Source organism: Alosa pseudoharengus, unplaced genomic scaffold (assembly GCF_046254945.1).
Source record: "Alosa pseudoharengus isolate Yale_2024_CS ecotype anadromous, Long Island Sound unplaced genomic scaffold, YU_APseudo_1.1 YU_APseudo_1.1_scf_16, whole genome shotgun sequence".
Lineage (NCBI taxonomy): Eukaryota > Metazoa > Chordata > Actinopteri > Clupeiformes > Clupeidae > Alosa > Alosa pseudoharengus.
In genome coordinates this window covers 13,331,600-13,353,775 of record NW_027468630.1, presented here as the reverse complement: position 1 = coordinate 13,353,775, position 22,176 = coordinate 13,331,600, and the positions used below count along the sequence as shown (strand labels likewise).

Sequence of the window (22,176 nt, the reverse complement as noted above, 5' to 3'; positions counted from 1 at the left end):
CCCGCACCTGGCTGAATTGCGGGCTTACAGGCCTGCCGAGGACGCCGTGCTGACAGGTGCATGGGCTTCATCCAAACTCCTCATTAGACCAAGGAGCGGGATTTCAACTTCTTTGTTTTAACAAGCGTTTTGTCCCTTTAAATTTGAAAAAGACAGAGGGACGGAGGGAAGGCACACACCCGTTGTAGACAAATGAGCCCAGTGGATCACACACACGAACGTGCGCATATAAGCACACACACACACCACACACACAAAAACATGCAGCCCATTTTTCTGCACTTCATTAAAAGCATGTCAGCCTGCTCTCTTTACAAGGAAAAGAAAGGAACAGAAGTGGGGTTGAATGTGTATGTGTGTGTGTGTGTGTGTGTGTGTGTGTGATGAGGGGATGGGGTGTCTTAACCCCTTGTGCTCAGATACATCTGGCTTCAGTTAGCAGTTCTCCAAGCTGCCATTCCTCTCCCTTCTCCCAAAAGTGCTTGAACCGAGAGAGAGAGAGACAGAGAGAGAGAGAGATGAAAAGAGAAGAGAGTGGATCTAAGAGATACAGAGTCCAAACCAAAGAAAGAAAATAGAGATAGCAGAAAGAATGACAGAGAAAGAGAAGGGTGGGGTGGGGGGTGGGGGCTCAGAAATGAAAAAGAGGGGAAAAGAGTTTATGGTTCCTTTGTGCAGCCCTGGACTAATTGCCCCGCAGAGAGCGCCAGTCTGGGGCATTAGAGGCTGGTGTTTGTGCTGGCCCGTGGCCCTGGGGGTCCCTAGGCCATCTGGGTGGTATTCAGGGGTCTGGCTGCGAGGCCTGGCCTGATCTCTGGCTCTGTGCCGGGGGCCCGCTGGCTCTTGGGCCCTTGTGCGTACAGCAGAGAGAGAGGAGTGGTGCACTTCAGGAGGCGGTGCTGTTGATTTGGGATGAGGTGGTGTGGGTGTGGTAGTGCAGTGTCCAGACACTGACGTCACCCTGCAGCTTGTGGGAGATTTCTCCTCTCCTCCTCCTCCTCTCTCTCTCTCTCTCTCTCTCTCCCCCTCCGTTCGTCCAAAAAGACACGTCTTTGTGGTCCCTTGCGACCATCCTTCCTCTTAACTGTGCGCTCGTAACGCACTCTGGTTTGATTTATCACTGGTTCGCCATGCACCACAGAGAGAGAGAGAGAGAGAGAGAGAGAGAGAGAGAGAGAGACAGATAGAAAGAGAGAGAGAGAAAGAAAGAGGCAAAGAGAGAGAAAGAGGGGGTTGGCAAGAGTTTTCGCAACGGTCCATGGACCAGGTAGATTTATAACAGACCAGAGCAAATTTAGGATTAACTCCTAAATGGGCCAGAATCTTCCCAAACATCGCCATATAAAAGGCTCCTCGTAAACACACTCGAGTTAATAATTCAGAGAAACTTTTAGCAGTTTAGTAACCCTGTGAAAAGAGGCTAGCACAGTTGGTGTCAACAGCTGCAGATGATTACATGTGTTTGTAAACCAAGTGTGTGTGTGTTTGTGTATGTGTGTATGTGTGTGTATATGTCTGTGTGTAAAATTGTTATTTAAACGTCTCAGACTAAAAAATAACATTGAGCACACTCCCGCTCAACAACTGAGAGTTATGGAATGTTGAGGCCATAATGACCATGTAGGCTAGCTAACGTAGTAATGAGCATGTAGGCTAGCTAACGTAGTAATGAGCATGTAAGCTAGCTAACGTAGTAATGAGCATGTAGGCTAGCTAACGTTAAGCACAACAGCCAGAGAGGGAGCGACACTGGGGGAAAAACATCTCACCTCAGAGAACGGCATCACTCTGCACAGCCCAGCGCACTGTGCGGACTGTGTGGACTAACAGACACAAACCCAAATGTCTCGGTGTGTTATTTATTGTCGTGCTTCCCAAGTGCAGCAGCCGCAGCCAGTGGGCCAACATGTGGTCAGCCACAGCCGTTTGGGGAATGGAAAGGACAGTGAATGTCACAGTGACGGAGTGGAGCTGGGAAGAAACTTCTGGAGGCCGACAGAGGAACAATTTTTCTTTTTTTAAATGAAGGACTTTTATTCTGTAGGAGACCTGTATGGGAGACTTCCCCACTGAGAAGCCAGTTGAGCCTGGAGCTACGCCCTCCGAATACGTTTTGAAACAAAACTTTCCAAACGCTTATTCTCCTAAACTTTCAACAACAACAAAAAGAGTGAAAAAAAAACCTACACACATTTCAACCCTGAGGAGAGAGATGACAAGTTAGTCGGCGTGAACAAATGGATTACTGTCAGAAGCTACACGGCTACACTTTGTCCTTGTGCTCTGGGTTCTGTTTTGGGAGGATGCGTTCACCTCTCCTCTCTCCTCTAGCCTGGCCCAGTAGCACAGGAGAATAATAGAGCTGTCAATCAAATCTCTTCATTAAGCTGCTACACATAAATACAACCAGGGAACGGTGACACAACCCGAGGGGAGAGGGAGAAGGGAGGGAGGGAGGGAGAGAAGGAGAGAGAGGAGAAGGAGAGAGGGAGAGGGAGGGAGAGAGAGAGAGGAGAGAGGGAGAGAGAAGGAGAGAGAGAGGAGAGGGAGAGAGAGAGGAGGGAGAGAGAAGGAGAGAGGGAGAGGGAAAGAGAGAAGGAGAGAGGGAGAGAGAGAGAAGGAGAGAGGGAGAGAGAAAAGGAGAGGGAGAGAGAGGGAAAGGGAGAGGCAAAAGAAAGGAGAATAGAGAGAGAAAAGTGGTTCTGGTCAGTGAGTTGCACTGCTGCTGGACTGAGACAAAGGAGAGAGAGAGAGAAAGAAAAGAAGAAAGAGAAAGAGAGAAAGAGCACACACAAAACATAGAGCGGGCAGTGGAATAGCACAGAAGGACAGAGGAAAAAAGACTCCAGTGTCACAAAGCACACACACACACACACACACACACACACACACACACACACACACACACACACACACACACACACACACACACACACACACACACACACACACACACACACACACACAGACACACACACACACACACACACACACACACACAGACACAGACACACACACACAGACACACACAGAGCAGCCAATTCCACACTTCAAGGTAGACAAACACACAATCACCAATGCCATGTCTTGACAAACAAAGTCCACCAGCAACACACTCCCCAGTCCCCACTCTACTAACTCCGGTCTTGTCTACAACTCTCTCTCACTCCGCACATCTCTCTCTCTCACTCCGCACATCTCTCTCTCTCACTCCGCACATCTCTCTCTCTCTCTCCGCACATCTCTCTCTCTCTCTCCGCACATCTCTCTCTCTCACTCCGCACATCTCTCTCTCTCTCACTCCGCACATCTCTCTCTCTCACTCCGCACATCTCTCTCTCTCTCACTCCGCACATCTCTCTCTCTCTCACTCCGCACATCTCTCTCTCTCTCACTCCGCACATCTCTCTCTCTCTCACTCCGCACATCTCTCTCTCTCTCACTCCGCACATCTCTCTCTCTCTCTCTCCGCACATCTCTCTCTCTCTCTCTCCGCACATCTCTCTCTCTCTCTCTCCGCACATCTCTCTCTCTCTCACTCCGCACATCTCTCTCTCTCTCTCTCCGCACATCTCTCTCTCTCTCTCTCCGCACATCTCTCTCTCTCTCACTCCGCACATCTCTCTCTCTCTCACTCCGCACATCTCTCTCTCTCTCACTCCGCACATCTCTCTCTCTCTCACTCCGCACATCTCTCTCTCTCTCACTCCGCACATCTCTCTCTCTCTCTCTCCGCACATCTCTCTCTCTCACTCCGCACATCTCTCTCTCACTCCGCACATCTCTCTCTCACTCCGCACATCTCTCTCTCTCTCTCACTCCGCACATCTCTCTCTCTCTCTCTCTCTGGCTACATCAGATACTTTCCGTTCTCACACTTATCCTCGGTCCACAACTCTCGCTCATTCCCACAGCCCGTGGCCTCGTCTTGCCTTCTCCTGACCAGACCACATTCAGACCCCCTTGTCCACACCACAGAGCCGCCATCAAACATTGATTGCATCTATTGCACAAGTGTGTCTCCTTACAAAACACTGTAAGATGTGCTGCAATATTTATGCTCAGGAAACTCTGCTGACTTCTTCAATAACACTCTGCTGATAGGGCCGCGGACAGACAAACTGCATACCCTGCCACAGATGTGCGCACACACACACACACACACACACACACCAAGAACCTTGCATTGCCTTTGTCATACACTTTGCTGTCATCGTTGTTATTACCCCATTACAAAGATTTCAGTGCCAAAATATACAGGGTAGTTTGGTCGAACAAAACATATTCATTTTTCTTCGTCTCTCTAGTAGTCCCTCTGTCCTTCTCTTTCTCAGACACACACAAACGCGCGCGCACACGCACACGCACACGCACACGCACACGCACACGCACACGCACACGCACACGCACACACACACACACACACACACACACACACAGAGAGAGAGCCTGTTCGTTCTATTTTACCTCTCTCGTAGATACTGTACTAGGAGACTTTCTCACTGCACAGTGAAGCTCAGCTTTCCGTTTTGAGGTTGTGTGTTCTGGTTAACAGTGAAGCTCAGCTTTCCGTTTTGAGGTTGTGTGTTCTGGTTAATAATGTTCAGCTTTCCGTTTTGAGGTTGTGTGTTCTGGTTAATAATGTTCAGCTTTCCGTTTTGAGGTTGTGTGTTCTGGTTAATAATGTTCAGCTTTCCGTTTTGCGGTTGTGTGTTCTGGTTAATAATGTTCAGCTTTCCGTTTTGAGGGTGTGTGTTCTGGTTAATAATGTTCAGCTTTCCGTTTTGAGGTTGTGTGTTCTGGTTAATAATGTTCAGCTTTCCGTTTTGAGGGTGTGTGTTCTGGTTAATAATGTTCAGCTTTCCGTTTTGAGGTTGTGTGTTCTGGTTAATAATGTTCAGCTTTCCGTTTTGAGGTTGTGTGTTCTTGTTAATCATGTCTGTCAAACTGCAGTCAGTCAGTGAGTTTGCCCTGGTTCACACCATTCCCCCTGCTGAAGGGTGGCGTGCTGGAGAGAACCCAACACACACCCACAGTAGTCCGCTGCAGGAGACAGCAACGTGGAGGGAGAAAAAAAGAGAGAGAAAGAGGGATGGGGAAAGAGAGGAAGCAGGAAGGAGGGATAGAGAAAGAAAAAGAGAAAGGAGAGACGGGGGAGAACACCCACCCAGAGGAGTCCGCTGCAGGAGACGGCGACGTGGAGGGAGAAAAGAGAGAGAAAGTGTTGGAGAGCAAAAAGGAGGGAGAGAAGGAGAGAGGGAGAGAGAGAGAGGAAGGGTTCCCATGGACGCAGCCTTATTACTGTACTTTGTAGATTCCTGACTGGTCTTATGGAGCCATGGGAATCCGTCAAAACAGTCATTTATCATCTGGGAGCAGAGCACCGGAGGGAGGGGCTGCACTGCCAGTGGACTGGATGTGTGTGGTACCACAATGGTGTGTGTGTGTGTGTGTGTGTGTGTGTGTGTACCACGATGATGTGTATGTGTTGGTACCATGATGGTGTGTGTGTGTGTGTGTGTGTGTGTGTGTGTGTGTGTGTGTGTGTGTGTGTGTGTGTGTGTGTGCACGCGCACATTTGTGTGTGTGTGAGTGAAAGATGGAGCGATAGAGAGAGTGCATGGCTGCAAAAGCAAAAGAGAGAGAGAGAGAGAGAGAGAGAGAGAGAGAGAGAGAGAAAGAGAGAGAGAGAGAGAGTGAGTGTGTGTGTGAGTGAGTGACATTAGAGTACTGAATTTAGCACTAGTGTGGCAGAGCAGCATGCTAGTGTGTAAAGCTTTGACTGCACGCAGGCTACCCCAGCACTCAGAAGTACCCGGCGCTGGCGTGTGTGGGGGTGTTTGATCACAAGAGGAGGCAAACGGAGACGATGGCACTTCTTTCACACACACACAGAGAAGACTGCCACCCCAAAACATGCAGAAACACCGCACCACCACATCAGATAACATAGAAAAACAACATGGACACTGCCAGGCTGCTCTAGATGTTTCCTGTGCGTGTGTGAGAGAAATATTTAAAGAGAGAGAGAGAGAGAGAGAGAGAGAGAGAGAGAGAGAAAGAAAGAAAAAGGAGAGAGAAAAAAAAAGAACTGAATGGGAAGAACATATGTCTCCGGTTGGCGTTGTTGGACCTGCTGACTGCAGATGGCTAGCGGTGTTAACGGTGGACTTTGAACTGAGCGTGTGCGAGAAAGATTGTAGGCTCATTAACACAGTTCCTGCTCCTTGCATCTGGACAGCCACAATTTCACATAACCAGCACTGGAGAATCGGAATCATAATAAGCATGTCCACTACTCTTTGTTCTGGGGTTAAACGTTTCACATAACCAGCACTGGAGGGTCGGAATCATCTCTCTCTCTATCTATCTATCTATCTCTCTATCTATCTATCTATCTATCGCTCTCTGTAGTTTTCTGTCTGTATCTCTTTAGCACACACAGACAAACCCACACAAGAATTAATACTACTCAGCCTACTGATGTACTTTCTGATTGATCTTTTACTCAGGTCTATATGCTTTTTCTAAGTGTTTCACTTCCAGTCAGTCAGTCCGTCCATCTGTGACGCACAATAGAGGGGCTGCCATCTCCTTTGGCTCTGGGCTCTCTGCTGGGCCCAATGAGCAACAGTCCAAAGTGGAACCTCCAAAACAGCAGTGCACACATAGCAACTGGTTGAGAAAAGGGGGAAATTCACTGATGTCGCGATTCACGCCTCAATTCTCAGAGCTGCCCTGTGTCAGGAGATTTGTTACTGATAGTCATTGGCACAACATAATAGCAGTTCGACAGTGGCAGATTGAAAGCCAAAAGGGTAATTTTGTGTCAAATCAGATAAGCTTGTTCTTGCACCATTTCAGATTTTGCTCAAAATATTGTGAATGGGTCCCAAAACCAATGCCTGTAAATTGTTTTCAGATCTTAATTCTTCATATGTTCTTTCTGCCCTTGATATTCATTGTGTTTTATAGCCTGAAAAACACATTATCTGGGAAGCAATGTTTGGGCAGTAACATTTAGAAATATCAATCATAGTCAGCCCAAATGTTATCAGGCGGAAAACAAACATGTTCTCCGTATGACTGAACCATTAAAAGTTTGTACGGCATGGTATCAGTATCAAATGTCCTCTCTGCTCTGAGAACTGAGTGGTAAATGACATCAATGGATTTCCCCCATTCATAGTAATCTGTGCCACTACGATGGCATGCCACAGCCACAGCCACTTTCACACGGCTCCCTGAAGTCACCCCGCCACCCACATCATATTCAATGCAGACACAGAGAGCAAAGACAAGGTTTTAAACACATACTCATTCCCTCCGAGCCATTCACCTTGTCTCTCACCGTGTGGATTGTGGGGAGGCTTTGGAGGGGTGGTGTGTGACACACACACACCCGTTAGCTTAGTGAGAGACAATTCTCCCAAGGACAATTGAAGTCATAAAGGCCCCCTACACCCTACCACCTTCAATAACACACCTGTGATCTGCTCACACACACACACACACACACACACACACACCAAACACCCCTCCCAAAAGCCGAAAGCTCAGCGCGCACAGCTGGAGCAAATTCTTCAGCAGATCCATTTCTGAGAAATAAACCCCCCTACGTTTTGCGGTGGTCATAAAAAAACTGCTTTGATCGTGGGACTAATGATGCTTAAACACCAGGATTGGAACAAGGGCTTTTCCCTGGAAACAGAGAAGAATGAAAAAGGAGTGAGAGAAAGAAAGAAAGAAAGAAAGAGAGAGAGAGAGAGAGAGAGAGAGAGAGAGAGAGAGAGAGAGAAAGAAAGAGAGAGAGACTAATATAAACCCTTCCTCAATCTGAGGTATAATGAAAAATGAACCAACATTTATTGTAAATGGTATCATCATACACTAAACTTAAACACAAACACACACAAAGAGAAATCCAAACATGCACACTTGTAATGACATTCAAACGTGTCCACTTTTGCCCCTCCCAATACTGCTCAGTGTTCCTTAAATGACAATGACCCCATTCTGAACGGATAAGGCCTAACTGGGCACTGTCCAGATGTGCCTGTTCCACACGGCTTCTCTCCTCAAGTTTTACCCACAATGCCCTCCAACACCCTCGTCCTCTGGGGCTCCATCCTCCTGCTCGACTTTGGCTCCCGGCTCCAGTGCAGCAAGGGACAGCCGTGAATCAGCCACACGCCAGCGCAGTACAACGATAAGAGGTGTCTGGACAGGCTTTAGAGCCCGCGTTGGGGGGGGGGAAAGGAAGTTTAAAAAAAGAAGGCGGGTTCTCCCTCCAACCAACCCACACACCCCCCCCCCCCAAACACACACACACACACACACACACACACTGATAATTGGGTTTGAGGGCCCCACAGGACTCGCCAACCAGGCAGCCAGCCACTCTCACCCCACCCCACCCTTGGTCCTGACATAAATCTAACGTGAGCGCTCCTCATTACCATTCTCAAATCACCACATTCATTACCTCGCGCCTCAGCGCGGCCGATACGTTATGGCCCGTCTCGCTCATCCCACCCCCGTCGCCCCCAGCCTCCCCCGGGGGGGTGGCAGTCCGCTCGTTGGCCTCGCTTTTATATCCTTAATGGGGGTTCTCAAAACGTGACGACCTCTGCCGCGTTCGCCCGCGATAGACTTCACGATGTCACGAGCCAGCGAGACGTGGCGCCTCGCGAATAAAGTCGTCAGCCCTCGGCTGAAGGACTCCCGACAGCACCTTGGGTCGTGCGAGACGTGCGCCGCAGCTGAGGTGCACGTGCGTAGGATGAAGGGGTATCCGGGTGGTACGGGTGGGGGTGCGTTCAGAACGAGGAATTCCACCTGCGTTCGTTTACCACGGAGTAAGAACGTGGCCGTGATTTGTGCTCTTGGCTCTGAGGTAGGTTGGTGGGTGGGTGGTTGGTTTGAAGGGGGGGGGGGGGGGATTCTGGCAGCAACTGAAGGTCAAGAGAGACGTCAGCAGCCAGCAGGCAGAGAGGACAGACGAGGAGATTTAAATCTAACGGCTGATAAAGAGCGAGGGGGGGGGGGTTATGAGGATGGCCAGGTGTAGCCTGTGCTCCCGCACTCGCTTGCCCTTATCTGAGTTATGGTGGGCGTCCGCTAATCTCGCCAGGGACGTAAACCACGGCGCGGGCTGGTGTGAGGCGGGGGCACAGGTCAAGATAGAGGGAGAGAGGAAATGAGAGAACAGACCTGAGACCGACCCAAAGCAATCACACAGAGGGAAGGAACGATAGAAAGAAAAATGAAAATCTGATAAGTTCCTCCCAACTCGGCCTCAAATGATTCAGGGCCACAGTCTTAACTTGTGAGCGCTAATGTTGTCCATCAGTCTGGAAACATGGTTCTTCTTAGCACTTCTTACGTCTACCGTATGTGAATCTCATTCTTAGAACGGTGATAAGGAATGAGCTGTTGTCTGTCTGTCTGATCAAAGGATTTTGTGGGCTGCTGTTCACAGACATTCACCAAAACCCATCCTGCATGTGAAAAATCTTGATTGATTTCAACAAGTAGTCTATGAAGCAGAACTTTCCAATGTCAGGGTTAATTGAAATAGCATTCAAAATGAAATGTATGTGCCTACTAGCCTACATTATAAAATATAGTTGGCAAGAGAGAAGAGAACAAGTGTGAGTTTGTGAGTATTCTTTTGAGGCCCCTTGGGCCTCTGTGGAAGCATGCAAGCTTGACTTACTAGACCGATTGCAGGCAGTGGATGAAAAGTTAAGCCGATTTTTCCAACAAATTGAGCCACGAAAAACTGAAGAAGCCTGCCTTGAGCCAGACCCAAAAGGCTTTCTTTCAAAGGGACAATGTGAAGGAGAAAGAGAGAGAGGCGAGAGGCAGTTTGATAAAAGCCTATATATTCTTGACTGACCAAACAGAGTCTTTACGAAAGTCTGGTCCAGGGCCAACTGCAGCCATATGGTTGCAATGCAGTGGCTCTACAAGCTATGCCAGTTAAGCTAAATCACATTAGCTTTGCAAAATAACAGATTCGGCCGATGGAGCAACCAAAATTGGCTCGTCAGTCGAGGGAGAACCCAATACGATCCATTGCACCATTTAGACCTGACTAATAACTAGGGTTGGGTATCGTTTCAATTTGAACGATTCCGATTCCAATTCCGATTTCTTATTTCGATTCCGGTTCCTAACGATTCTCGATTCCGATTTTTTTTAAAGGCAGGGTCAAAAAAAGTTTAGGATATTTTAAATGAGCTAGCTAACCAACGGTCTTTCTCAGGGTATCTGCACATTTTCCAAGTGCAAATTTAAAGACTTTTAAGACCTTTTCAAGACATCTAAATGAAAATTAAGACTATACCACGGCAAAAAGATATATAAGACTGTTTAATGCAATAGTTTTTTTTTCCTACTAATTTTAACCCCCACCCCATTTTGGATGTCTACAGAAGTTACCAAAAATATTTTGGCGAAAGAAAATAATTGTGTGTGAATTACCTTCACAGCTATAAATGCCCAATTTTAGGGTCTGGACTGCTTGCTTTTGAAGCTGGCTGTACTGTACATATTTGGTTTTGCTTACTGCTGAGGCTGTTTTTCACCTGTGTCTGTAGTAGCCTAGGGCTACTTGCCAAAGACATGTGCACTGGACTGGATTCCCTTAAATATTTTTTTCAAAGTTAACTAAGCTATTTACATATTTTAATAAGCCTACTTTATATAATTTACTATGTGCATCTATTGTCCATATGCAGCACAGCAAATTAAAGTTAATCCACTACTTTACATTTTGCATACCAGTTGTATCTAAACCAACCAAAGCTTGACTGAAACATTGTAAAACCATTGACTTGTTTTAAATTAATTAAGAGACAGGTCCTCTTCGCATGATCCTGCTGAAAACTGCTGGTTTCATCTCAAGCACTCACGTATGAACGCACGTATTTTTATGTAGCAGTCGCCGACATTCAAAACATATGCGGTTATATTTCACAACTTTTGCTAAGTAGGCCTAGCCTACTGGGAAACGCTGGCAAGCAAGCTGCTGGCAGATATTACAGGTAGGCTATTATAACTTAGACAGATATTTTCTTCCCTAGGCTAGGCCAGCAACACACGCTGGAAAGATGCAAACAGATCAACTTAACATACCGGTATACAGTATTTCCTCCTGATTGCGAAGCACTGCACATAATTTCACCAGCAGTCTTCGCGTCCATAGTTTGTGAAACGATGCTGCGTCCGAGCAAAGACTTTAGATGCCAAGCGCAACTCCAAAAAGGAGAACAAATAAACGTCCGGCTTGAGGCTGCGCCGGACGCCGGACAGGGCTTTTAAAATCCATATGTCCGGCCTAAATTCGAACATATGGCCAACCTATCGCTAACTGGCTTACCAACTCTTTCTCCCGCTCATTCTACCGTAGGCTCCCTCATTCCACGTAGGCTACCCTGTCTATCTCTCAGGCCTCAGCTACACCACGAAAACGCCAGGCATATTATTTTGTACATAGGCCTACTGTATTATTACCGTTTTCACACCTTTAACCAAACCCGTGAAAAACATCTTCACTCTGCAACCACTACACTTCCTCCCGTAGCCTAATAGCCTATCACGTATACAATTGCGTTTTAAATACACGAAACTGGATGGAGACATCACTCGCTCTCTTGCACTCGCTGGCGGTCCCATACGCACATTTAATACCTCTCTTTCGAAAATTCAGTTGTAGCCTATTTAAGACTTTTTAAGGATCCTCGGGAACCCTGCTTTCTGAATGAAATAGTCTGACCTTCTCCATGAATTTTAATTCTATTAACTATGCGCTTCTTCGTTGGTGTTCAGACGTTTCTTCTTCCTGTCGGCAGACTGGGAATCGAAAGTAGGAATCGAAATTTAAACTTTTGAACGATTCCGGGAAAATCGCAAAGATAGTCCCGGTTCCAACCAATACTCGATATTCGATACCCAAGCCTACTAATAACAAGCGGTTCTTATTCCCAAGCTAATATGTCTGTCGCCAGCTTAACAGGGCACAGAGGCAAGCGTAGAATACCCAACAAGAAAGTTCACTTTTCAGTATATTCTGAGTCACAGCTTTCGATCCCCTTGCCTTGTCTCTCATGTTCGATGCAGCGACGCGTTCGTGTTAATTACCTCAGCCTCGTCTTCATCTATAACAAACACAACAGAATAATTGCCATTTCGTCTTCCATCAACAACAGTAACAACTTCTGATCAGCCCGCCAGACTGGTCTTAAGGGAGGCCACTAATTACAAATTGATTTCCACTCTGAGGAGAAAGGACAGAAGCATGTGAATGGTCCTTGGGAAGAAAATAGGGCCTATGTCTGTCAGAGATAAGCACACAGATAACCAACCCCTAAGAGGATGACTCCACCCTTTAATTAACTGTGAGACTTGGACAGACCAAGTGATGGAACCAGTAAAAAGCATTCAATGGGTGGACATACACAGGAAATAGAAAACAAGATAAGAAAAATAAAATAAAAAACAAGGTGCCCACTACCTTATAAAGTCACTCTCAACCTGACAGGACCTCTAACTCGTTCGTTTCACCCAAATAGCCCAGGCAATTTAGCAGAGTCCACTGAAGGACATGTTTAGCCCCCCCCCCCCCCCCCACACACACACACACATACACATACACCACCCCCTTGGGGCCATTTTCCAAAATGTCTCCCACTCCAAGCGTCTGTGGAGGACTGAGCTCCCCCCCTGTCAGAGTGCTCGGAGGTGCCAGAGAGTTATGGGTCTCCCTCCTACTTCAGTGTCTTTCCCTGAGGCTATCATTTCCATCAATTACCACCCTGCTGGAGCCCACGCTCCAATCAAACCACGTTAGGCAGAGGGCTCCATTCATCACCCAAGCCCTGAGCAGGTCGGCAGGCCATTATGGAGTCTTGAGTTGTATATGGAATTCACTCCCTCAGCGTCCCACAAACCAAATTCCAAACCGAGGGGTTTTTTTTCCCAGAAATTGCATTCCGTTTGCAACATTTTGGAAGAAAAATAGACGCTGATGGCCAGAGTCTTGGAGCTTTGTTTTCTCTGATAATGCGTAAGGGACGCACAGTGTGCCACAAGGCAAGGTTTTGTTCGGCCGAAGAAAAACCTTCACTCTCATTTACACACCATTGAGTTTTGCATCTCTAATTACTCAATGAAACATTTCAGGAGAAACGCTTGTGGACCGTGTGTGAGTATGTAACCATGAAACAGGAAGTCATGAAAGATGGAGCGAGTTGAGTTGCGGAAATGATCACGTTGTAAACACGTTCATTCCTCTCATGCCAGCCGTTGGAAGGGGCCTCTGATGTAACAAGAGACTAGAACTGCATGCTGACAGGATATGTTTAATTCATTTCAACACCCACCCACTGTGCTAACTATATGCAAACGGAGGAAGCTCAATAATTCAAAGGGGTCGCAGCACAAACGGAAGAGATAATGAAAGGAAATAGGAGAAATGTAGGAACACGACAGCATGTCTTAAATCTCAACCGCTCGTGACATCACTAGATCCCGCGCTTGTCTTTCCCTAGACGGAGGTTCTTCTACCAAATCCGGGGTTCAAAGTCCTTGGCAGCAGGAAAGCACTGTATGTACAGAACTGTGTGGTGCTGCATCATCTGTTTCAACAAACCCACATGCACACACTGTCCAAACAGTGTTGTCCAAGAGAGATCTATAAACCACAGGGACAGCTGTTTCGGGAAGGTTAAAATGTAATGGTGTCTGTTCTCAGTGGAAACCAATATTCAAATTTAAAGCACAAAAATTAAAAAATGGCCGCCTTTTCAGTTAACCAAAAGGAACATTGACAGTGTTACACATAAACCAAGGCACCATCATAAGGCATTTTTGACAAAAGGTTAGGCTACACTAAAAATAAAACATTCTATCTTACACTAATGTGCAAAACAATACAACAATAGAATACCTTTAGAGAACGCTCTGCACCAGAGAGGACAAAGCCCATTTAAAACATGCAACAGACAAAGAGCAGGAAGAGAGGAAGATAGGCGAGGAGGAGGGAGAAGGGGCATTCCACGCGATTGTGTTGCGGCAAGAGTTTCAACACCTGATCTTCATTCAGAGGGAACATTAAAAGCCTCCTGTTACACCCCTGCTGAGCCGAAAGGGGAAAAAAGCCATTGGGCTCCACCACGCTGGGTCTCATATCATCTCTGTTTCTGCCCGGACCACTTTTTATCAAAGATAGAGTTAAGAACCACCTCCTGTTAAAGAAAAAGACCTCCATTCCCAACCTGGAGCTGCTTTGAGCAAGAACATTGGTTCTCTATTACGGTTCTCTCTGAAGTACGAAAACAGCCCACTGATCCACGCGATATCGTGAAGCAGGCCCTTCAGGACCGCTCCCAGTCCTATCGACGTCTCCTCAGAGGTAATGAGAGTGGACAGGCCACAGGAAGCATGGAGGCCAGATAAGGCTGCCGTAGTGGCGAATACACAAGCCTGGAGAGCTCCACCGGCATTCCTGTCGTAGTGGCTAAAACTGGGCCGGCTCTTATATCAAACAGCTTGACCGAGTAAGCGTGCTGACTAAAGGTTTTTTTTTTTTTTTTTTGCCATTTGTTGTGTCCTACCGCAACTCAAAGACGTACTAAAAACAGGAACTCATCAAATTCACATTTTACTTACATATTCTCAAGTTAGACTCTTCATTGACTTAGACCACCAATGCATTTCCTTCAAGAGATTATTCAGGGTGCTGAAATGTCCTCCATGGCCAAATGCATTGAAGAGTCATCACAAGATACAAATCTCAAGGCTCATCACAAGATTCTGCAGAGTAGGCCCAACAAGGAATGCTGACCTTTGTGACACCACTGACTCGATCCTAATCCCTTCTCTTCATTGGTCAGGAGGGCTTCACTAGTTCTTCCGGATAAACAGAAACTGACGGTCTGTCAGTAATGCCAGAGGAACTCACACATGACCCACGCATAGCGTATGCAGAATTAGGTCTCTGTCAGCAGTCATTAACCAGCAGTGTTTCCCATACATTAACTAATCTGTGGCGGTGCGCCATGAAATCTAAATCGGCCGCCACAGATTAATATTCTATGTTTAATTTAATTTAATTCAAATTAAATTAAATATAAGATCAAATCCTTGCATTGCCATTGAGCTGCGCTTTTTACGCACGCAGCCGTTCCTTACCCCGCCCCGCTCTCTCGTAGCTTGCTGCCCCTCCTCTGCATGTGCATTTAACAAAATATTCACGATTGTTGAAGGATTGTATTTGCCACATAGAAGCATTGCATAGAAGACGTCTGGCTAAATTGCTATTAAATCCGCTTAGCATCGTGACCATGCTGCGCAAATTTGTTCAAAACTGCTGCATTGAAGTTAACTCTGCTAAGGAATTATCACAACATAGTAGGCTACATTGAAGAGACTAAACTAAGTTAAGTTATGCAATCAAGCAGTATCTCAAAGCTAACGTTAGAATACTGTTTGGATGTCGAATTTAGCATGCATAGCCTACTTACAGCTGCTTGTCAATTTCGTTGAAGGGTTCATTGACTGACACTGAATGTTTACAAAATCCAGATGTAAATGGAAAAGTGTTTTCCAAAATTCAAAAGTGCTTGTCCCAAGGAGAAGTACAACCTTTATTTTAACTATGTAGAAAACGTTATGAATTGCATCCACACATCAGCAGCCTTTTAACTGTGTTACTCACAAACGTCTTATGTGACAGGCACTCAATTAGACCTATACACTACCAAGACGATCTTAATAATAGTCAAGTCAAGTCAAGTCAGATTTATTTGTATAGCGCATTTAACATGCACAGAGTGCAACCCAAAGCGCTCCACATAAGACATTGTCATTGACACAGACTAACAAAGACAATAGATGCCGGACGGAGCAGCGTAGTCGCCAGCGTACACGTGACACCAAGACATACATTTAAGAAATAACAAACACAAAAGATGCCGGACGGAGCGGCGTAGTCGCCAGCGTACCCGTGACACCAAGACATTACAACAAACAAATTAATAAATAAAATAAATACAAATTAAAAATAAAATTAGTCCAATTTCCAACCGGCTGAAATGGCCAAGGGCAAAGATGTACACCCCCGTTAAAAGTAATACACCCCCCCCCCCCCCTCCCCCATTGTCCAAGTCAGCTACCGCCACAAATTTAATCCAATTCTGTGGGAAACACTGACCAGACTTACTGTAACTGGAAATGAGGCAGTAACACTTGAGATGAGGAACAGCAATGGACTCTACATTCCTTGGCAGCAACTTTGATTTCCTACACTGCTGTGACCTCCATTGCGTCAGCCAGTGTCCGAGATCGAACAAACATGTCCACACCCTCTTATGGTCTATAAACTAAGTTCCTTGTAAATGAACCTGCCTTACAAGTATCTACTGCAAACAGATGCACTTACAGGGCATTCTCTCATAGCTATTAATTTCAGCTCATATTACCTTACATAACACACACGGAAGCAAAGGCGCGCACGCACACATGCACACATACACACACCACACACACACACACACCAATAGTTAAACATCAATTCCAGAAAACCCATAACATTTCAGACAGTACAACATGCTCACACAAGACCACACACACACCCTGATCAGAGCTAGTGAGCGGAGCGAGCGAGGAGCGGAGCGGATGGAATTTTGTTGGAGCACGGATCGCTTTTTAATTTAGAGGCCGCTCTGTTCTGCTCCAATTTCGCTCCAATACCGCTCACACCACGAGTCTGAGGCATGCCCAAATCCACCCAGAATTCATGTCTTCTTAATAAAACCAAGACCGTTAAATTTCAAAGATATTGCCCATAGTAAGTTCGTTGGGGATGGAGTTGCTAAATATTTTAGAAAGGAAACTGAGTCATAGCCTAGGGCCTACAAGCGTACTATTCCTACAAAACAACTAGATACTAACAATGTAGAGTAAGAACAACCATGTGGTCACACTGTTCCAGTGAGTAAAGATTCATTTTTGAATTTAAGAAGAGTGTGCTACGGAGAGCAAAGAAAAACGTGAGCTTCATATCAAGGCTGAAGTAAAACTTGGATGCTAAACCTGTATTTATTTTGTATTATATTTACAAAACCTACTTGGCTACACATACACACAATTTTACGTTCCTCTTACCTTCACACTTACTAACACTCACACACACTTCCAGAAATTGTTTACATCAGAAACACCTAACGCATAAAGTACGTACACACACACACATTAACTCCGTACTCACATGTCCAAGGTTGACAAAGCCGTGCTTCTCGGCGATGCGGTTGGCCTCTGGCGCCCCACCGCTGATGTGGACTGCCCAGGTGTTGGTGTAGATCTTCTCAGCCAAGCCTGGACTCAACGACACGGTCAGGGCGAGCAGCACAGTCCCCAGCAGCAGACGAGCAGACTGGAGATCCATCAGAGGGCCTGAGTGGTGGAGGGGGGAGGGGGGGGGTTGGTGAGGTCTTTGGCAGCCGACGTGGCGTGACCCAAGTCCCGGAGCACAGGCGCTTCTGTGGTGGGCCTGCGCTAGCCTTGGTACTTGCACGGCAGGGGCGTCAGCTAGCCAGGAGATGCAGAGGTAGAGAGAGATGAATGGATGGATGGAGGGAGCCTCGGAATCAGTACAGCAAAGAGATCACCTGGCCACAGGGGAGAGGAGAGTGTAAGCAACGAGGCTCCAGGGGGGGAAAACACGACACATGCCCAAGTAAATGGACACCATGCTTTGACGAGTCAAGCTACAAAATACGGTCTGCGAAACAGAAGGGATTGAATTAATGCTGACACCACAAAAGCTGAGCTAGGTATTCCAATTCCCTGGGTAACAGACAAACTGCCCTGCACACTACCGTAATGCCACTGAACTTAAACAATTGACTTGTTCATTGTCAGTGAGCGCAGTGTATAGCTTATTGATCGTATGTCAAGTGTTATTGCTTCATTTATGAGTAAAATAGATGTCTATTATCCTACAGCCTTTTCAACCAAGAATATCATACGGTATTTTCAACCTAGAATATCATACATTTCCATTCCTCTTAGGAAATTTCAACTGACAACTGCATTTCAACTTGGCAGGGTATGAAAAATAATGCACAGTAGACGTGTTTGTTTATTGAGCAACACAGAATTGGGCATGATGTAACTCCAATGCTGTGGACAAGAACAACTCATGGTGTTGTGTTCCAAAAACGCTACTTAGGAAAAAGGAGAAAACCCAGACTAATGCAACATGACATGAGCCAATGAAGGGGGTTGACATGTCAGGGTATGAGCGCAAAAACTTCCAATATACTGTATGTTCGTAAAAAATCTTCACTGATTGTAGTCAAGATGTTAATTCCAATTACACAAATCTGTAAACTCAGAAATGAAGATACAGATATCAAAACAAGGAAGTTTAGAGTAGATGATGGACCAACACCTAGAGAGAGGGTGGGGGGTGGGGGGGGTCAACAAAACAAGAGAGACAGAGTGACAGACTTCTAAAATGGATGAACAGTTTGTGCTCCCCTGAGGCGAGGGACTAACAAGAAACCCAGAAATGTCAGTTAAAATATTTCTTTCCAAGAAATGGCAAAACGACTCAGCAGCACCCTTGCTTTACTTCCTTAACCATGTGGGGCTGCAAGATTATCAGTCTCTATCTTTCTTTCTTTCTTTCTGCCGGTCTGTCTGTCTTTTCCTCCTCTGCCTCTCTCTCTCTCTCTCTCATTCATTATTTGAGTTACGTCAAAGTCCTTTTAGGCAAGTCCCTTCACTCGGCGGCCATATGGCAACGCTTTTTGGGCACTCATCGGGCATCCATATCGGCAGAAATGCGCGTGTGCAAGGCTTCACGACACCAATCTACTGCAATCTTGCTCCAGCGGCGAGATCACAACACATGATTCGCACGATGTCTTTACAACACACCACATTATTGGCTCAATGTATTCACAACACAGCACATGATTGGCTCAATGTATTCACATTAGGGGTGTAACGGTTCATGTATTCGTATTGAACCGAAACGGTACGGACGTCACGGTTCGGTGCATGAATTTACACGGAGAATACACGGTATAAAAATACATAAAACTCGTGTGCGGATTAATTAATGTCATGCGCAATTACTGTTAAGTAGCGAGAGTTACGGGAGTTCTTTAGCGACACCTAACGCTAATCTGTAGGTCGTCAGTCAAGTCCGTCAGTCATTAGCAGCACTAAGGTTAGACCCACAAGAGTTAGAGGATCCGCTGGTCTCTTTAAGATCGCAAGTTTGAGAACTTCAGTTACAGTAACGTTAGTACAGGCGAAAGAGTGGTGGATAAGATGAAACTGTGTGTCGGCGTTGTTCAGCAGTTGTTGGGTATGTGAGTGGATAAAATGCTACACATATTCGAAGCCATCACCCAGATGATGTAGCTGCTAGGCTACCAATCACTGAAACGAGGGGGAAAAAAACTTCCCCTGCGCTTCAGCAGCCTTTGGATACACATACAAATAGGGCCAAAACCTATGGCTTAAATTAAATGATTTCGTAATGACAGAAAGCTATGTAAATCGCGTGGTAATTACCTTTATGTTGGGGTAACTTGTAACTTCACACATGAGGAGCTGGTAGTGTTAAGTGCATAGACAGTAAAATAAAGTGACAACGCTAACCAGGCTAATAAACAAACCATGCTACGGTGAGTTAACGTCAAAGGGCAAAGTCACCACGTGACTTCTAGTTGTAGTCTGTTTATGAAATGAAAGGAGCAATTTCGTTTTTTAAAAAAAGGCAAAATAGTGTGATATTTTCACAGTTAGTAGGCTAGATTATTACTTTACACACAATGAAAAATATTGAGGCAAATTGTAGACCCTTTTACACCTAAACACAGATGTTGAAGGTCTTGCTTAAGTGGATTTTTAAAAATCATTTTTCTATGTAATTTGCACTTTCAGAAATAAGAGATACTGTAGGCCTATTTTCAGTTTTATAGCTGATTGTCTTATTTTGTTTACAAGTTACAGATGGAGTCTGGGTACTTATTGTACTGTTTAGCCTACATCTTACACACTTCAGGCTGTTGCAGATAGCTCAGGGAAGAGACTGTATGACACTAGATGGTACAGCCTGAGACATGCACAATAAAAAAAAATGCTTTCTGCATTTTTGTTTTGCTTTTCCCTCCATTGTACCGAACTCGTACCGAACCGTGATGTCCGAACCGAGGTATGAACCGAACCGTGACTTCTGTGTACCGTTACACCCCTAATTCACATGTCGACGTTTTGCCGAGGAAGGGGTGGGATATGTGTAGACAACGGCCATATTGGCATTACAAACTAACCCCATGCATTTCTATGGAGGATTTTTTGAGTGCTGTGTCTCCTCATTAGAAAGTCTCTGGTTACGTATTGAGAAGTCATAACAGGCTACATCTGGCTGTGACTGCTAGACACCAACTGTCTGTAAAAGCCCACCTGTTGAATTCTGAAAAACAGCCTTCTATTCCTTTGGTAAGTTGCTGAACTAAATACTAAATGAACATGGAACCAGAATACTTCAATTTTAAGTGAAATCCTATTCCTTCATCCTCTCCCTGTTCTGCCTAGTCTATCAGCAGCAGTATTCAAAAATATGACATCCTGGAAGCCCATGCATAATTTAGAAATTCTATGAGCTCCTGATTGAGTGAATGAGGTAGGGGTGTGCAGAAATGTATCTAATTTCATCAGTCATTTTTAGAATTTGTCCTTTTCAATATCAATCTATTAGCCTACATTTCTGGATGAAACTTTTAGGCTACTGGGCATTTCAGCAAAGATTTCAAGGTTCATTTTGATGGCTTAAGGCTAATATTTCATATAGGCTAGTATTTCATAACTAATTCCTATCTTTATTGAATAGATTTGAAATTGAATAAATTATAATGGTTCGCTTGCTAATTGGAATCAAATCAAACTGAGGCATCTATGCCGATACCCAGCCCTAAAGTGAGGATCGATGAGAAACTTCAGAAGGTTCATATCCACCAAATCTTGCCAGTTTATCACTAAAACTTAAGGGGTCATTCATGGGGCTGTCACTTTTGTGAAAAAATCCTGTTCGATTTTTGAGACATAAGTGTTCATTGAATCGATTGTAAAATCGATTTTTTATGTCTAAAGACGTTTCCATTTTCAACGCCAAATATAGGCCAATCCACAAACAACTAACAGGCAATAGGACGAACGTAAAGAGGGCGCTTGTAGACGCAAGCCAGCAATATTTCTGATGATTTATTGGCGTGAAGTTTCGTGCACAATGACAAACAGAAGTGCAACATTCCAACCAGTAAGCCGAGTGGACTGCCATCTGGACTGAACATCAGTGACATGACTGCAGGCTTCAACGTAGCTGTGTCTGTGTTTACGATTAGAAATGTCAAACAAATGTCGCCTACGTAGAACTCGATTGCACAGTTTGCGTAGCCTACCGCTTTGTTCTTCTCCATAGTTTGATATACCAAAAATCCGAAGTACTTCCACATCGAACTCCTCAAGTTATTAGGGCCTATCACTCGTCTCTCTACATGTCGCACAGGTTGATCGCGTTGTCCTCAATTTTTTGGCAAAACACGAGCAGCACAGCAGCTGATTGAAACAGCTGTTCCCGGTGCGTAAAATTGGTGGGAATTTTCTTTTTAGCTTTCGCAATGTTTACTGCACTTCGGAATTCTTTTATATTCTTATATTCTTGTTTGTGAATTTTGTTACATTTATCTTTTTTATTTGTTTATTTCGTTTAAAATTAATAGTGTAAATATTTGGTTAAAATCGATTCCCTATTTTAGTTTTCGAAACTTGTGTTGTTTGGTCCAATCGATTGTGCAATCGATTTTCGAACGTAGTGACAGCCCTAGTCATTCAACGTCAATTCAACCAGGGCCCACGCACTTAGGTCTCAAAAAATTCTGAAAAAAAATACCAGGTATACCTATGTTACCCAGGAGACACACTGTAAAATTACTCTTATGTAAGATCAATACCTGTGGTAACTGTGGGAACATAGGTACACCTGGTAATTTTTTCTGAATTTTTGAGACCTAAGTGCGTGGGCCCTGGTTGAATTGACGTGGAATGACCCTAAGGGTATTGTCACACATCACAAACAAAATGTAGGCTACA

At 45.3% G+C, this 22,176-nt stretch overlaps 1 protein-coding gene across 4 annotated transcripts in view; it reads right to left on the bottom strand.

Annotated features, from left to right (window-relative positions):
• furina (furin (paired basic amino acid cleaving enzyme) a) overlaps positions 1–22,176 on the bottom strand; it is a 135,800-nt gene that overhangs the window by 101,510 nt on the left and 12,114 nt on the right. For all 4 annotated transcript variants that reach the window (XR_012987276.1, XM_076287127.1, XM_076287129.1 and 1 more), the window contains exon 2: positions 17,276–17,675. Coding sequence is in view for 3 of the 4 variants with exons in the window: in XM_076287127.1 (XP_076143242.1) it covers positions 17,276–17,452 (177 nt within the window). In the remaining variant the exon portion in view is untranslated. The remainder of the gene's footprint in view (positions 1–17,275; positions 17,676–22,176) is intronic.